Source organism: Vanellus vanellus (assembly GCF_965231255.1).
Source record: "Vanellus vanellus genome assembly, chromosome: 2".
Taxonomy (NCBI): Eukaryota; Metazoa; Chordata; class Aves; order Charadriiformes; family Charadriidae; genus Vanellus; species Vanellus vanellus.
In genome coordinates, this window is record NC_138906.1 from 23,462,090 (window position 1) to 23,479,715 (window position 17,626).

General features: G+C 44.1%; 1 protein-coding gene across 1 annotated transcript; it reads right to left on the reverse strand.

The window, feature by feature from the left end:
* Positions 1-1,975: 1,975 nt before the first annotated feature.
* Positions 1,976-10,400, reverse strand: VIM (vimentin). Its single transcript, XM_082499299.1, has 9 exons — positions 9,791-10,400; positions 9,502-9,562; positions 5,399-5,494; positions 5,093-5,254; positions 4,447-4,572; positions 3,514-3,734; positions 3,373-3,416; positions 2,873-2,958; positions 1,976-2,343 (listed from the first exon to the last, which is right to left on the reverse strand). The coding sequence occupies exons 1-9, from the start codon at positions 10,330-10,332 to the stop codon at positions 2,302-2,304; spliced, it is 1,380 nt and encodes a 459-aa protein (XP_082355425.1). The 5' UTR covers positions 10,333-10,400; the 3' UTR covers positions 1,976-2,301.
* Between the last annotated feature and the right edge of the window lie 7,226 nt (positions 10,401-17,626).

Sequence of the window (17,626 nt, forward strand, 5' to 3'; positions counted from 1 at the left end):
TGGCCCAACCTTTTCAGTGCCCAGATCCAGAAAAAGACTTCAGCAGTCTGCAATGGGCATGACGTCAGGACCTTATCCCACCCTTATCCTGAAAGCCTGTAGACGCATGTGCCTATTAAGCGTTCAAAATTAGCTGTTGCACACACCCAGAGTTGTTGCTATCACAGAAAGCATCTCCCATGCAAGTTCATTTGTGGTTTTTTTATCATTCTGGATAATGACAGGTGGCAGAAAACCTGGTGTCTATAACCTCTGCAGCATGAAAAAGGCTGCGTTCACTCTCACTTTTTAATGAGGCCATCCTACCCCCCAGACTGTAGACGAGGTGTGATCTGTTCCATTTTGCAGCCAGCAACGGCTGCAGCTTGGCTCCAGACACTCTCCTCAGAGCCACTTCCAGCCCTTTGGCATGGAAAAGTCACCAGACCAAACACAGGACCAGCTGCAGGACTTTGCTCTCAGGTGAGCACCTAAAGCACCCAAGCTGGACTGGTACGTATCCCAGTCTAATGGGTTTGTGTGCCTTCCTGAACATCAGCCCAAGTGCGGTGTAATGGGGAAGAGAAATCTCCCCTCTGGCCCACTGGGAGGTGGAAGTGAGAGGTTGAAGTCCTCTGTGAACAGCTTCAGCACTTCTCCCTGGGAAGTTCCAAGATGAACGCTGCAGTCACGCCTCAGCCCCTACCTCCAGGTTGCGGGATACCTGTGCGTGTGAGCTGTAGGAGGTTTCAGCACACCCCAAGCACTGCCTGCCTCCCTCTTCGCCATCCTGGCTACAGATCTCCTGACCCGGTGCTGCAGACAACTGGGATGAAAAAAGTGGACTTCTACTGCCCCCTCGCTCCGGTGCCTGCACTGCGCCTCGTTAGTCATACATTGGAACAAAGGGAAGCACTGAGAAGGATGAAAAAAGTAAATTTTTTCATCCCTATCAGATGGGGATGACACTATAAGAAAATCAGTTTTCCTTACACATCAGTTCCCAAGTGCTTGTGAGAGCATCTGTACAACATGGAACTGCTACTGCTACCTTGAATGAGCACTGAATGCAATTCGTACTGACTGAACAACTCCAGTTTGCATTTACTCATTCCACAAGTTTTGTACAAAAGTGAAAGCTTACAGGAAGCAGCCTTTACAGGAGCAGTTATGCAGAACAGAGTAGCTATTTTTGTGGGGCAAGAGCTGTGCTGAGGTTTTGACTTTTAATTTGAGAAGTATCTTGCTCTGCAGAAGAAAAAAAAGTTTTTAAGTGTTCACAGGGAACTTCGACCTTTCACATCTGCCTCCCAGGAGACTACAGGTGGCCAGACAGGAGTTTTCTCTTCCCCATTCTGCTGCACTTAGGCTAATGTTCAGCAGGGAGCACCAAGTATGACAGCTCTCCTTTTTTAAACAGGTTTAAATGCACAAATAAGACAAGTTCTCCTTTCTATGTATTCCCTTTAAATACCTCTCCTAACCCCCACTTCATCTGAAGCCTTCATTTAGCTTCTGTAATACAGACAAGCCTTTGGGAACTAGTCTTTCCTGGAAAATGAAGTCAATACATGAAGTCAGCTGTTAACTTTGCAAAGGTGCTGCCTCAGATAAGGGCTCACGTGAACTATTTCACAGCTACTTAACTACTATTTTTTATAGAGCCGAGTTTTAAGGTATTTGGGGCATTTTTAGCTCTCAGTTAAGCCAGTTACTAGTATATGAAAGCAAGATTATTTTTTATTAGCTTGAAGTATCATATTTTATTCAAGTGATAAGAAATATCATAATACATTATGCATCTGCCAGTTATAGTCCATTTTAGTTGGTTCCAAAACCTAAGCAGTAAGTGAGTAACACAGTTTATCTAGTTAAACTGAAAAAACAGCATTCCACACAACCAGTACTGGAGATGTCAACCGTATAGTAATTCCAGCATTACGTTGTTATGGCTTTCCAGAAAGTCATGAAGTTAACAAATTAGAACACATCAAGAGCCATTTTCCAAAGATTTATTGAAGTAGCAACAGGTTGCTCATACTGTGCTGGAAAAAGCAGTTTTATTGAATTCAGTTACTTAAAAACAGTATTGCAGCACAAGATATTGCTATTTGTAAACTAGACTCCATTGTAAACTCTAATCCTTCAGGGAGAGTCAGTTTGCAAGATCTAAGACCTATTTTCTAGCATAATAATCTTGCGCTCCTGGAAAAACTGCAGAAAGGCACTTGAAAGCTGTTTCTTCCTTTAAGACATGGACTGTTTAAATCTTGCTGGTAAGAATTTCTCCTGCATTAATAAGTATGCATCTTCACTTCAGCTTTACTCCAAGTCATCGTGATGCTGGGAAGTTTCATTAATAACCTGTTGAAAAACAGAGACACTTGCATTAAGTTTTACTACTAAGATTGTTGGTTTTTTAGAGTTAGAATTGGAACATCCAGTACCACAGAAATATGAAAAAATGGGTATCAACTCTCACTTATAAGTGAGAGGTTCTAGTTGGTAAATGGTGTGCAGAAGCCATTTAGGCTTTATTGACTTAGTTTGGGACAAGATACTGTTTTCAGACAAGTACTTCTGTTTACTGCCACATTTTTTTCTCAGGTGATGTGAGAAATCTTTTGAGAATTTGATAACTCAGCTGAACTTAAATACTGACCACACAGGCAACTGTCAGCCACTTAAGGTTTTATGATCAGGGGAATTTTGTGATCGTTTCCACAGAAGCCTTTTTGCTACATCTGTGTGTTCAGCCATGCAGCTTGAACTGCCAGATGCTGTTCTACTCAACACTTACTACCTTATACAGGCTGCACTGACTGGTAGACAAACTTAAGAGTATTTTAAGATAACCAGCTGTGACAGCAATAAAATCAAAGTTACCACCAACCTGTCCATCTCTGGTTTCGACAGTCTTAATTAGAAGTGTCCTCTTTGAGTGAGTGTCAACCATTGGCTGAGACTCAATGTTGGTTTCTGCAGAAGAAAATGTATTATTAGCAATAGTCTAGATGAAGCGCCTCCTCAAAGAAATGAGGTGTAACAGATTTTAGTGTCTACTTTCAGAATCCCAATTTAATATACAAGGAAGCCTCCTGCTCTGAATGATAAGCTCATCTTCTCAATTTTTTCCCTTAAAGCACCTTCAGCAGACATCTAAACCAATCACTCACTATGTACCGATATTTAAAAATACCCATGCCCAGGAACAAAGTAGCTCCTCCCATCCAAGGTTAAGTAATTGCAAACATTGTAGTTATAGCTAAGAAAAACAGTCACACACAGCAGCATTTATACAAGTTCAAATACTAGAGTGAAAGGAACTACACCCAGGACAGTTTTGCTAATGACAGAACAGCTATCTAAACTGCAGTAGCAGAAACAGCTTACCTCTCAGGTTCAAAGAAGCAAAGGTTGGAATAGGCATGTTAATCCTGGGGGGGGAAAAAAAGAAATTGATCAAGTCAGACACGGGTACAGAGCATCTTCTAGTAATTGCTGTTTAGAAAAATGTCTGCATGCAATTTTTACCTGCTCTCTTCACCCTCCAGCAGTTTTCTGTAGGTGGCAATCTCAATATCAAGAGCCATCTTTACATTCAGCAAGTCCTGGTACTCGCGGAGATGGCGAGCCATTTCTTCCTTCATGTTCTGAATCTCATCCTGCAGACGGCCAATAGTGTCTTGGTAGTTAGCAGCTTCAACAGCAAAATTCTCCTCCATTTCACGCATTTGGCGCTCCAGGGATTCATTCTGGAAGAGGATAATGAAGTCAAGCACTGCTGTGGTTCAGACACTCTTCCCCACCCTCAAGAACCTTAACATTTTTTAAAAAGGGAAGTTGAATTATGTTAGCATCCTTTCTGGAAGTACCCAGACATGTCCCAAATTTGTCATCTCCTTATCTTCCCCTAGCAAAGTCAAGGTGGGCTATTCTGCTACTTGATCTGAGGTGTGCTACATGTTTGTTGTGCCAGGTGGCAGAGCAATCCCTTACAGTAAGTCCAACACACGCAGTACAAGTCAGCACAGAGGCAGTTCTCAGTGAGGGGGATTTGCAGGTGTACTACATTAAATCCATTTCAAGCCAGCCTTTAAGGTAGTCAGCCTCTAGCAACAGCAAGATTAGCACCTCCTTTCCACTGCTCCTCCAGCTTTTTGTATAGCTTCAGCTGTACCTGACAGACAAGCCATGAACACCTCCAGAAAGCGTTACATAAACAGCGAGCAAGGGAATGAACACAATGTTTATACCTTAAATAATACCTTAAGTATATCAATCTAACCAGCGCACTGTAGTTCATGCAGGCAAATTGAGCTCATAGCACCCTCTTTGAAAAGTACTAATGCGCTACTGTATTGTATGGGAGATCAGCTGCATTCACAGCCACGTCAATAATTGAACTGCAATGCAGCACTTAAATCTGCAAAGGGAAGAATGTCCCAACTGCTGTCTTCTACTTACGCTTCCCTTCAGGGCATCAACTTCGCAGGTGAGAGACTGAATCTGTCTGCGGTATTCATTAGCTTCTTGTTTGGCCTGGCGCAGGGCATCATTGTTCCTATTAGCAGCTTCAGAGAGATCGGCAAACTGTGGAAATCCCCAGTTTGGTTAGTGTAACACTTCAACAGAAATGGTGTAACAGACTTTTTTTGGACACAGCATTTGAAGGTAACTGAAACCATTACAAGCCCTAACACCTGAAACATTTAAGTATTGGCATTACTCTTAAAATGCCTTTCCATTTCTAATTGTTAAATTGGAATTCTTAGTCAAACCTTTCACATTTATTCCCCCACCCTGTATGTTTCCCATCTTTTCATCATTTTTTCACCCATTTCACTCCTTTCTCCAGTATTTCATCCAACATCTGCTTCCAGCAACAAGCACAGGAAAGACTCCAAGTATGAACCCATTACTTTGATGCTGTGCTTACAGCACAAAGCAGTGTTTCTCAGCTGTACTCTTCCCAGACTGGGAGTTTAAAGAAGACCCTGTGCCATGGCTGTGTCCGTGTCCAGTAGAGACAGAGGGAACACCAAGTGTTACAGCAAAGCCATTATGCACAGTTCGTTTGAGTGCCTAATGCATCTGAACAGATTTTACTTACTTTGGACTTGTACCACTCTTCAGCTTCCTGAAGATTCTTAGCAGCAACGCTTTCATACTGTTGGCGAACATCACGCAGGGCAGCAGTAAGATCAGGCTTAGAAACATCCATATCAATTTGGATGTGCTGTTCCTGGAGTTGGGCCTGAAGTTCCCGGATTTCCTTAGAGAGAAGCAGATGCTCAGTGTTGTTACACGACAACATACAGAACATACACAGGTGGGGACTCTGAGCCAGAGCCAACGTAGAGCCTCCTTGCTCGCTAGACTGTCAGCATCTAATCACAGACCTCGTTATTCAGCTTACCTCATCATGAAGCTTCTTCAAGAAGACAATCTCCTCTTGCAGGGACTCAACTTTGCGCTCAAGATCAAGACGTGCCAGAGAGGCATTGTCGACATCCTGACCAGAGAGAAGAATGAATAGCAGTCTTACAAAACTGTGATACAGAGAAGTCTTTTACAGCAAATTCAGTAGCATATAGACTGACGTTACATCTGAGCTTCTTAGCAAAACAATACAAAAACAGGACCTGGGAAAAACCTCTGTCTTTTTGTCACCTCCTACCCTAGCCTCAGAGACCACTATATGCACCTTTGTGATTTTGGGAACTACACAGCATACGTAGATTACTTCACCTTCGCCAACATATTGCTAAACATGATCAAGACCACACAGATCACGGTGGGTGTAAATCCTATTTGAAGATGAAACGGATAGTTGGGTCACAAGCCAGCAATAAGCTCTTTTTAGCTTGACTACACCGAAAAAGTTAATCTTGCAATTTGCAGACTTCCATTTTTTCCAGTGGGGCTTAGAAGTGCAACCCATGTGCCTACCTGCCTATCAGTGGGCTTAGTTTCTTGTTTATTTCTTATGGACTCCTTGGTGGATCAACCACAGAGCCCTTTGCTTCCACAGACCACAGCTTGAAAGCCTACTTGTAAAGCTAGTAAGGGACATAGAGGAACTGCAAGCATTTACTTCTCCGAGTGGTCTGACAGATCTCCCTTGAGAAAAAGAAGGTATGAGCATAAACGCAAATCGAGTTAGTCATCGTTGCCTACACCCTCACATTAGCTGGCAAAGACTCCACCTTTTGCTGGACGGAGATAGTCTTAATCAACAGCAAAAATTCATTTACGGCACAACAGAAGATATGCCATGAATGTTACGTGGCAGCAGCTTGAATTAGTTCAAAAACATAACTTAAGACTAAACATTGATTGGTAACTTCTTACATTTTAAATGTGTAAGACAATTCATTCACAAAGGAGACAATTGTTCCTTTCACACTGGTTACATGCACAGCTGTGTGCTTATTAATGCATCAGGTTTTCACAGCTTACTCTAAAGCTATTTTGGATTTGCCCAAAGTGTAAGCATTCCTAATCAGCAGTTCTCACTATTACTGCACCTTTGAAATAGGGAGTGTTTCTTTAGTCTCCTAGAGAGCCATTCCTCAGATCACTCCCACGCTGGGGTAAGGTTCTTGCTCCAGAAGAATTCTTCTGTTTTATTTATCCAGCAAAACACCCCTTTGATGTGTTGTTTCATAACTTCCCTATCAACTCCAGTTTTACACCCACAGTTTATATGTTTTGGTTTTCAATTCAGAGAAAGAATTCCTTAATTCATTTGTTGTCCTCCTCAAAAAAACTGAAGATCGTTCTGTCGGGATGTTACATGGCTAGGGCAACGCATTTACATAATTCGACAGACATCCACAGAGTTTCCAGCAGATTTTACAGAAATCTGCGTCTTGAAGACTATTGTTTTTTCCAGGACAACTGAACAGCTACAGGATTTTTAGCAGCTTATAATAAATTGAAAGCATCTTAAACTGAAGACACTTTGAATATATGGTATGTATTTTACTATATATATTATCATTAAGTTAGGGAGTGACGAATCAGTGTATCTGTGTTTCCTAGATGTATGGAGAGCCACATAAATGAATAAGGTACTTGCAGCCTGAGCAAAGTGTAAGGCGTACCTACACGCAACTGGACTACGCATTGATTTTATCCTAGGAGACTTTGTAATGCCAGTCACAGTTTGCAGGGTTGAGCATCCATGTTTACTTCAGACAAACCTCATGTTAGCCAGGGGCAGACCTGTTAGTCTTGTCATAGGTTCAGGATCTATTCCTTGCTGCCAGAGTAGCTGGCAAAGCTGAAGTAAATAACGTTCTCACTAACTGTGATGCTTGTTTTGTCCCAAAGGGAAGAACTCACTGAACCTTTAGGTTTATTTTATGTAGCACACCCCTCAGCACGAGTAAAATCACATGGTTTTGTTCAGGAGAGTTAAATTAAAATTCAGTACATGCAAGTTAAACAGTCTCTAAAGCATGCAGCTCTTGGAAATATAAAGTTTAAGTTCAAATATTTGTTGATTTCCTTTTAAAATACTGAAGTATACAACTGCTCCAAAAAGTAAAAAGTAAATTTGATGCCACCTCAGAACAGTAAAGTGTTTCAAAACCATGTATACAACTTTCCAGTGCAAGAATATAATGGTTTAATAAAAAGCGGCCATTTTTTACAATGGAAAGCACAACAGGATGTTTCAGCTTCAGTGTTCTATGAATTTAATTTCACTTGCAGAAGAACAATACTTACACTGAAAGAGATTGAGTTCTCAAAAACTGCATGTTAACGCCTACCCTTTCACAGTAAGGAAAAATCAGGTATTACTGTTGTTCAAATAAAACACACTAGCATGCACCAGAGTGGATATAGTGTAGCATTTCCACAGACAATGATTTACAATTCTTATGCATAAGCTACACCTTGAGAGGATAACCGGATCCAGTTCAGACTGCACTGCACACAGAGACCTGCTAGAGGCTGAGCTCCTACATAACCCCTTCCCCCAGAGCAGGGAAGAGCTGGGTAATGAATGTGGGATATGCACAAAACCATGTTCGGTTAAAAGCCTTGAGCATTCACGAAGTTTAATTGGTTTGAAATAGAGGTAGACACGCCTTGAAGTGAAACAACTAAGTATGAAAGATCATTTAAGCCAGCCTTAAGTCAAAGGATCCTTCAACCGAATTCAGCCACAAATCAGAATAGATTAGGTTCTCTAAAACTTAAACGCTTCTGCACAGAACTTCACACCAAGTTAAATTGGCTTAGCACTGAAAAAAACACAGAAGCTGACGTTAAGGCAGAATCTTGAACTGTTCTGTTTCAAACTTCTGTGCCCAGAACACCAGTGGAGAGTCTGAATTCCCAGACTCCAAATGGGAGTAGGTGTCTTGGTTTCCACGTGTTATCTCATGAAGACACCTGCCCTCCTTCAAAGACTATAAATGTGCTACAGTCAAAAGCATTGCGCAGGGAAACACTGGCAATCAAGTGATGATTTCCTGAATGGTGACATCTACTAACATCTACGAAGAGCTTTGGGACTAAGTCAGCCTGTGTCTGGCTGTCTGGAGATAAGGAGGAATGCTAGCAATGCCGTTTCACACCAGCAGTTTTAGGGAAGAGACCTTGTTTTGAGAAGGCACATTCCTAAATACCTCCTAGTCCAAACAAGACTTAATCCAAGTTGAAAGCTGGTTTTGCACAAGTGAAAACCTGAGCTTACCACTTATTGACCAGTGTTTGCACAGTTGGTTCTGGCTGTCATGTAGGTTTTAGTTTATCTGGATAACATTGTCGCTTCCTACAGGGCCTAAACTCAAAAGCAACTTGTTTCCTATGTTAACATCTTCATCTCCAGGGGATTAAATTCTATGTTAACAGACATCCAGAGGAGACAGACTTGACTGCTGTGAGCTCACCTCAAGGAACCAATTGTCTAATTCTGGTCAGCAGACAACACCCATATGAAAAATTTTAAATTTGAAACTCTTGCCCACTAACGCACTGAGCAGAGCGATTCATCAAAAAAGAGCTCTGCCTTGTATAAAAACTGGACCATGTACACGATCGACACTTTTTGCGAGAAATATGCCTGCACCATTACACATGTAGTAAGAATGCAGCCCACTGCGCCCTCCCCTCCGACACAAAGGGATCTATTATTTCAATCTGCTGCCACCACACTTGCCATAATGCCTCTATCTGCATTCCATGGTGAATCCCATAGAAACCATTAATACCCTTCAGCCAAGCGAGCAGATGGCCCCCTTTCACTTTTATTGGATCGGAAAGTGATTCCACGTCGGAGCGCTTTTTGTAAAACGGGCTAGACTCGGATAAAGCAAGACAATAGTTCCCCCCCCCCCCTCCCCTCAGACCGCAGCATCCCCCTAAAGAAAACAAGGAGGTTTTGCGTGAGAACTGACGGAATTCCTTTGTGCGACGAAAGCAAACTCCTGCAGTCCCCCCCTCCCGTCCCAGGCACCACCACCACCTCAGGCCCTCCTCCCCTCTCCTTCAGCCCCCGCAAACCTGTCTGAAGGACTGCAGGGTGTTCTCGGCCTCCTCCCGCTGCAGCATCTCCTCTTGCAACCTGGAAGGGGAGACATGGAGGTGAGGAAGGAGCTGGGGGACCCCTCCAAATCTCCCCCGCCAAGTCTCCCGTCCCCCTCCCAGCTCGGGATGCTCCGGGGCTGCCTCCGCGTCAGCGGGCGGTGCGGTGCGGGGCCGGAGGGGTGGGAAAGGGGGGTGGGGGGGGCTGGGGGGGGGGCAGCGCAAGGCGCCGGTAGCCCGAACCCTCCCTCCCCTCGCACACACTCACTTCTCCCTCAGCCGCATGATGTCGTCGGCGAGGTTGTCCCGCTCCACTTCCACGCGTGCCTTGTCGTTGGTGAGCTGGTCCACCTGCCGGCGCAGCTCCCGCATCTCCTCCTCGTAGAGGTCGCCCAGGCGGGACGTGCCCTTGCCCTTGAGCTGCTCCAGCTCGGCCAGCAGGATCTTGTTCTGCTGCTCCAGGAATCGCACCTTGTCGATGTAGTTGGCGAAGCGGTCGTTGAGCTCCTGCAGCTCCACCTTCTCGTTGGTGCGGTTCGCCTTGAACTCCGTGTTGATGGCGTCGGCCAGCGAGAAGTCCACGGAGTCGTGGAGCCGCATGGGCGGCATGCTGCTCCGCAGCCGCACCGACGTCGTCTTAGTGGCGTACATGCCGCCGGGAGAAGCGGACACGTACCGGGCGGTGCTGGGCCGCAGGGAGCTGCCCAGCGAGTAGCGGCTGCTGGAGGTGATGTAGCGGGTGCCGGTGCTGGGGCGGCTGCCCCCGCCGAACATGCGGCGGTACGAGGAGTTCTTGGTGCTGATGCTCATGGCGATGGCGGCGGTGCGGGCTTTGTAATCCGGGACCGAAGGGAAGCGGAGCGGCTCGAGTGCGCGGTGGGCGAAGAAGGGCGGTGGCCCCGGACCGGGTCCCTTCTTATAGGGCGCCACCGCCCGCCGCCGGGCCGGGCCCGCCCCGCCAATCGCCGCTCCGCCAATCGTCGTCCCGCCCGCCGCCCGCCGCGCCAATCGCCGCCCCGCCCGCCGCCACGCCTGGCCCCGCGGGGAGGGGGCGGCGGCCGCCGTGGCGCGGGGGAGGGCGGGGGGACGGGGGGCGGGCGCGGGGGCTGCCGGCGGACACAAAGGCGGTCGTGCGGAGCAGCGGGGTGTGGGGGGGGTAGCAGCAGTATCGCTACCTTCCCCGGTCGGCCTCGCAGATTTCTCCCCGGGGCTGCGGCAGAGCAGCCGCCGAGGCAGCGGAAGTGGCCTGTACTTGGGGGCGCGGGGAGAAGCCCGGCCCGGGGAGCCCCGGGAGGACGGGGGTGCCAGGGGCAGCATCCTCGGCTCGGTAGGAGTAGGGCCTCAGCGTTCCCTTGCCCCTGGCTATACTTCCCCCCCCCCCCCCCCCCCCCCCGAGAGTTAACCCAGGATGCGTACATTAATAAAGCCCTCTATAGGTATAGATCTATGTATCTTTTTGAGAACCTGATTCTTTTCTTTCTTAGCTTTCTGAAAGACAGCAAGACCAGGGAAGAGCGATGCTGACTATTCATAAAGGGCTGCCCAATGTCCAAAATGAACAGGCAGAAAACTAATACATCTGTGTCTTCTTTAGCTGACAGCAATCTCAGCTCCAAAGATACAACATTTACGGGCTAAGTGGGTTTTCCCTGTACCTGGGTGAGCATTCACACAAGTAAGGCTTAATTCTGTCATTATCGTAACAACGATTGCAGCAGTAACTGTTTTTAAAGTGTGGACAGTACATTATTGAAATAGCTGCAATCAGGATCTTGCTCCTGGATGCAACCCTTCTAATAGCCAGGACAGTGGGAGGCTTGATTTTAACAAAGGGTTGTTTCTCCACTGGTGTACCAAACCGACTTTTGCTCTTGATTTCAGTAAGCACACGATCAGAGTCCCAGGAAAGCACCCAGTAAAATGGTAATTATTCATTAGAAATGATCCACAAATATCCTTTGTGTGTAGTTTCAAAGGCCAGAGAAAAATCCCAGTGTTTCAAGAGCAATTTTACTATAAAAATGTGGCTACCAGCAGTAGAGAAGAATGCTGTAGGTAGTACAGGGCAATAGCAATGGCATAAAATTTACCAGATAAAAACTTAGACTGAGTAGCAGCACATTGTTTTCAGTAGGAATGCAGAAGTTGTTTAAGGGAGATAGCAGTATCTCTGTCATTTAGATAACTTAAAACTTGAGTGGCCAAAGCACGAAGCATATTCTTTGTTCCTGCACTGACACATCAGGTCAGGGACATCTTTTTCCTCTTGGCTATGGGAAGCGACTCATACAATGCAGCGGTATTATCTTTAATTTATTACCTCAGCACTTACAGCATGCAAAACTACCATTGATTTTTAATCCTTTTTAACTTGCGATCCTGCAGAAGCAAACATCTTCAGTGGAAATTCTGATAAACCTGAACATGAAGAGCAGGCAGAGAGGAAAGTAATCTTCACCTCCCAAAGTCAGCTATTGTACTTCAGGTATTGTACCTTACTAGGAAGAATCAAAGCCCATATATTTTATTAAGGATTTTTTTTTTTTTTTGGTAGAGGAAACTGTGCTTTAATTTCATTCCGATGGCAACCAGAAGTGCAGGAATGTGGTTTGTATCTAAATAGAGGTCCTCGAAGTTTTAATTTTCTTTAATCACTGAAGCTTAGTCAAGCAAACGCAGCTGACAAGGTTTTGAGCTACTGAAGTGCTTGCAGCGTAAGTCCTGGGCTACAGCTCGTTTTATTCTCCCAGTGAATAGGAGGCCGAGGTCACACGGCATTCCTGAGGCTCAGGGTACCCGCAGCCCAGCCTCGACGCTGTTGCGCTGCCCGGCCCTCTGAGAGCTCTTTATTTCAGCCGTGGAGTTTGAGCTGTAAGCCTTTGTGAGCTCTGGCACAAAAGTACACACCCCTTCTAGGGGCACGCAACAAAGTAAACCAGCACTTAACCAACAGACTCGCAGATGAAGGATGCTTTACTCAGAAGTACAGATAGTTTTAGCAGATTGTTGGGTTTTTAAAGGTGCGCTGTACCCAATCTGTTTTTCCTAACGGTGCACAACTTCTTTACAGTCCACAAAACCGTTAATGGCACACACACGCAGCAGTCGTCCTTCACTCAGAAGCTGCTTTGCCCCTAAAATCCAAGGAGGTGTTTGTTTTAGTAAGTAAATATGACCCCCTCCACCACCATGCTTCAAGTGTGATTTCCATATGTTTATGTCACCGCTGCCATATGTACTCTTGGCCACCTGCCTCATCGCTGTTTCTCACTATGAAATGCTCCTAGAAATGTTTGGATATTGTCAGTTGTCGGGACCACAACAAACCTTTAAGTGCCTTTTGCTGGTTGGCACTTACACAGATGCATACATGGAGGAAGCTCTAACTTTCTTACAAGGCTGTAATAAATTTAATGCCCATTTGGATCCCAAACCCCAAAGGGGAACAAGAACCGGTCTCCTGAAACGTGAAAAGATCTCCACAGTATTCATCAAGAAAGACTCTATCTCAGTGTAGCCATAAAAATCACGGAGCGCGTACTTTGAATTGAAATGAAACCACGGTAATCAGTCTCATGTTAAGGAAAGTGCTATGGGGCTCTCAGAGACCGCGGCTGGTCAGGATCTTGACCATGTCTTACACGAAGGACAGACAACTAACAGCACCACTGAACACCACATTGGGGATTATTCATACACTGGTCTATTAGCTGTCATCTGTGTTTATTGCGATGCCTTCGTTTGCAATTCCAGCTGCTATGTCACTTACCTCTACAGAGGCAGATCAGAGCTAAGCCAGCGGCGCTCTTGAAAAAAAGAAATTGGGTATTTTCATCGTCAGCCTTTCAGTTCACACTGCGAAATTTTTTTTGGCCTTTTTTTGGCTTTTTGCCAGAGAACTGATGTATTGGTTCCCTGCCAAGAACGAAATACGAAATCAAGCCCTAGAAGTGTAGCAAAAAATATTGGCTTGTTGTGTAACTTTCATTAACAGGGAAAATGGGTGTGCACAGGGAGAGGGTACAGATGCCTGAATGGCTTTATACTGGAAATCTGTTACGCTAAAAATGAAAAGGTCCTCGTAACAGTCAGAATTTCTCTGATTTTCTTGCACAAATATCTGTTGGTCTGAAAACGTCACTGAAAAGAATGGCATTCACATTTTTTGATTTCCCATTTCATTTAAACAGTAAGAAACTACAGAAATTTAGTCCAAATATTGAATGTGCTTTCTGGTTATTATAGACATTGACTAAATAGATGTGAATGCTTTCATTAATCACATTTGTCCACTTTTAGTAAAGCTTCTGCTTCCAGAAGGTATAAAATGACCCATAAATATTAAATACCCAGGAAAAGCACCCTGCTATGCAAATGCAGTCACTTTTGTTGTCAGTACCATACAGCAGCCTTAAGCCCTGGCACGCATGGGGACGCAGAGGCATTCCTTCACACTTTCCCTGCTTCATGAATATTGAACAAACTCCAGGCAAAGGGGACCCGCTTTCACAGGAGGATATGAAAGACTCTGACCGTCCTCCAGCAAACTGAACAGGGACTCTCCATAATGCTCAGCCACAGCAAGTGCTGCGGCTTATTGCTTGAGGGAGTGCTGTAACTTTTCGTCTGAAAGAGCACTTCCTCCTTCAACCGTGGTCTGAAAAGACTGACTGCTATGGTTTTGAAAACACACAGGTTCCTGTTTCCAAAAAAAAAAGGATTCTGGCTGTATATCTTCAGCTGGGGCCAGTCCCTCCCTTTAGCTGGGAGCTAAGTGTAACGAGGAGCCCCCTGGAAAAGCTGGTGCATCCAGGGAAGAGCTGCTTTTTCAGAACCTAGAGGATACGTCTCCCTGCACGCTGCCTGGGAGAAGCTGATTTGGGTTTCTGAACATCACTGGGCTGCAGAACATCTAAATGTTCAGGCCTTGAAGTCTCCCCTTGTGAGTAACGTCCTTGACTAATTATGGTCTTAAGAAAGAAATTGGCAAATTCTTCCATGAAGTTTATTTTTAAAATGATGTTGCCTACAGTTGCTGCTGGTGTGACTAGCTGCTGATTTTTTCAAGGAAATGACTAGGTTCTATACTCAAAACTAACCAAGTCTCTCTGCAATATTCCATTTTAATGTAAAATGCACTATATGAAACTGGCAGGGGTTTCATCAGTAGGGAAGTGTTTTGAACATGACTCATGCCACCCAGTTGCATGACTTACATTTCCAAAAATTATTATTGTCGTGCATAAAGTTCCCCTCTACTACAGTTTCTAACTGCCAGAATAGGACAGTTTCTGTATCAAAATAGGACAATTCTGTACCAAATCACGTACTCATTTTCAAAGCCAGTACAGTCCTCTGCCCCGAGTCCCATGGTTGTCCCAAACTCCATGCAAAGCTGACACAGAGCAAGGGACGTTTTTCAGCTCTATCATAGGTATAGCAATATATTTAATCCATCCCTTAAACAAAAAACCCCAACCTGTATACTCCATCTGTCTCACTTCACTTAATAGCCCTAGCACCAAATGCTGAATGTCAGCAATACGTTCAGCAATGACTGGGACATAAAGGACAAGGTTTTCCAAACTGACAAGAGGTTTGGCAAGGTCTGAGGCTCAGTGCTTAACCTGAAACTTTTTAAGCAGAACTAATTTCCAGAATACACCAAGTCCCTCAATCTTGATTTGCATGCCCCAAAATAGATAATTTGAAATTTTAGCTATCTGCTTTCCTTGTTTCATGAAGTTTGTATTTTGCCAAAGACAAATCAGGCAAAACTCTCACTCGGAAGGCAAAAGAACAGGAGAGATGCATGAAGATTTAAAATGCAAGTGAGCAGTGATACTGTTAATTTTATCCAATTAATTTTTACAGGCTTTAAAAATAGTTTTTACTTAGAGAAACTGCTTCTTTTAGAAGAGATTTACTGGGGTAGGAATAAGAAGATAAGTTTTTGTGTAGCCACGTAGATGCATGTAGAGAAGAAAACATAGCACACAATGGAGAAATGATGGCAACAAAGAGGGTGATAGAAGTGGTAGACTGAGGAAGACATCAGAGTAAATGAACAGGGGCCACGTCTTTGGGGTTTGAGAGGGAGCTATCAAATTCGGTAGTAGAAGGATGTCAATACTGGAATCACATTCAGTGGAAAAATAAGCAATGTGATGATGAATGCTGCACTCTGGTTAAGCTACAGGTAGTGAGATAGGGAAAATGCAGACAAGACAAGATGTAGGACACAAAGTCTTACTTATGTGTTAGCTGAAAGGGATTACGCTTAAATTAAAAAAAAAATAATCAATAAATACTTGGATATGTGTTGAATCCGTATACAGGTAATGTCCAGGAGCACAGAAGAGAAGGGTTTGAGGAGAAAGACATGAATTTCACTTTATGCATCGCGAATTTGAAGAAACATGAAAACATCCAGGAGAAAATACAGGAAAGACTGAGATTATTGTCCTTACTTCATGGGTCACTCTTGAGGATTGATGTAAAACTAGAGGAGCTACAGATTACTGACAAGAAAAGCAATGTTTTGCTGGCAGTCCACTCTGTCAGCCCTGCCCTGTGCTTCCTGTCTTTTAGTCTTAGATTCTTTGATTTGGTGGGACTAACATATATTAATCATTTTCCTATAGTGCAAAGCTTCCCTAGCTCATCACAAACTGAGGAAGGAATGGCGAGAAATTCTTTCAGCACTGTTGACTTCTCACCCTGATACTTAATGTTGGAACTTGTTCATGTAGACTTAATTTTAACTGTTCATCTTATGTTGAGTGGGTCTCCCAAATGGAATAAATGACCATTGCAAATATTTGCATGAAGATGATTTTTCTGGAACACCTTATTTTCTTGCAGTATCAATGCAAACAATTTTAAAGTGCATTTTGATGGTGATATAGGTATTCCTTTCCAAGGAACTATTCATGATAGGCACTTCATAAAGACCTTTTCAGTTAAACATCAGATAAAGGATTTTAATTCATAGTCAGTTTAAGCTTTCAGTAGAATCTTTGTAAAATGTCGTATAACGTGCAGGGCTTCTTTCCCTCCTTTGCCATATTGCTGACTTTGCTATCTTGACCTCGCTATCAAGAACTGTGCCCAGTTGCAATTGCTGCAGTAAGCTGTTGGCGCAGGTAGAAGTCAACAGTGTGAATGAACACTCTTTTGTCACATTACAATGGGAAGCCATAAATATTAATCTGTTTGGGATCGCTGTTTTAAATTTTGAGACTGCAAACCTTTTCAAAGATGAGTCATTTATCCATCCACTCTTTCTTTTGGAAAAAGCTAAAAGAAGTGATTCTAGTATGCCATTAATGAACCCTGTCAGTTAGACATTTACTACTTCTTTTTGGCCAAGCTTTCACAAAGCAAACTGCTTAAAGAGCTCCTCTAGCCAAAACCCAATTAAATCTGAGGAATGATTTCATTCTTCTCTCTCCCCCAGTTCCATCACTTACACAAAGCATAAATAGCATAATGTTTTCTTGCCATGATATACCAGGAAATGATGATGTTTGTTCTGAGGAAGGGGCAGGACACAGCAATGGAATCGGTAATTGGATGCAGCAATTATTCCATTCTTCCTTTGAGATGCCCAGGACAAGCAGAACAGTACTAGCTCCTCGAGGGCCAAGTTTTTAGTGGATTCCTCAGTCTAAGTTCTTGTGCCAAATCCTTGGTTCCAATGAGACTCATAAACTGAGTGTACATTGTGTTGGCCATTCTGGGAGTAGTTGGCTCCTTACAAAGGGAAGAGGCGGTGGTGCACACACCCCTGAGCTGAGAAGACTGAGCTTCGAAGACGAGCTGTTTTGACATGCCAGCTCTCTGCCTAATTTTCAAGTGTAAATATACTCTGTCCAGTTGGGATTGAGGCAGGAAGATAATCCAGGTTTAAGATGATAGCATGCATAAAATATTGTGGACTACAGGGAACGGAGTGGAAAATTTATTAAATACAAGTAGAGCAGATGGTGCATATAGCTGGAGAAAGAAGACAGCACATATCTGGAAGAGTCCATATTTTTTCAGGTGGAAAGGTGTCCTGCTTTCCATTACAAAGACAAATTCACCATCTACCTGAAATTTT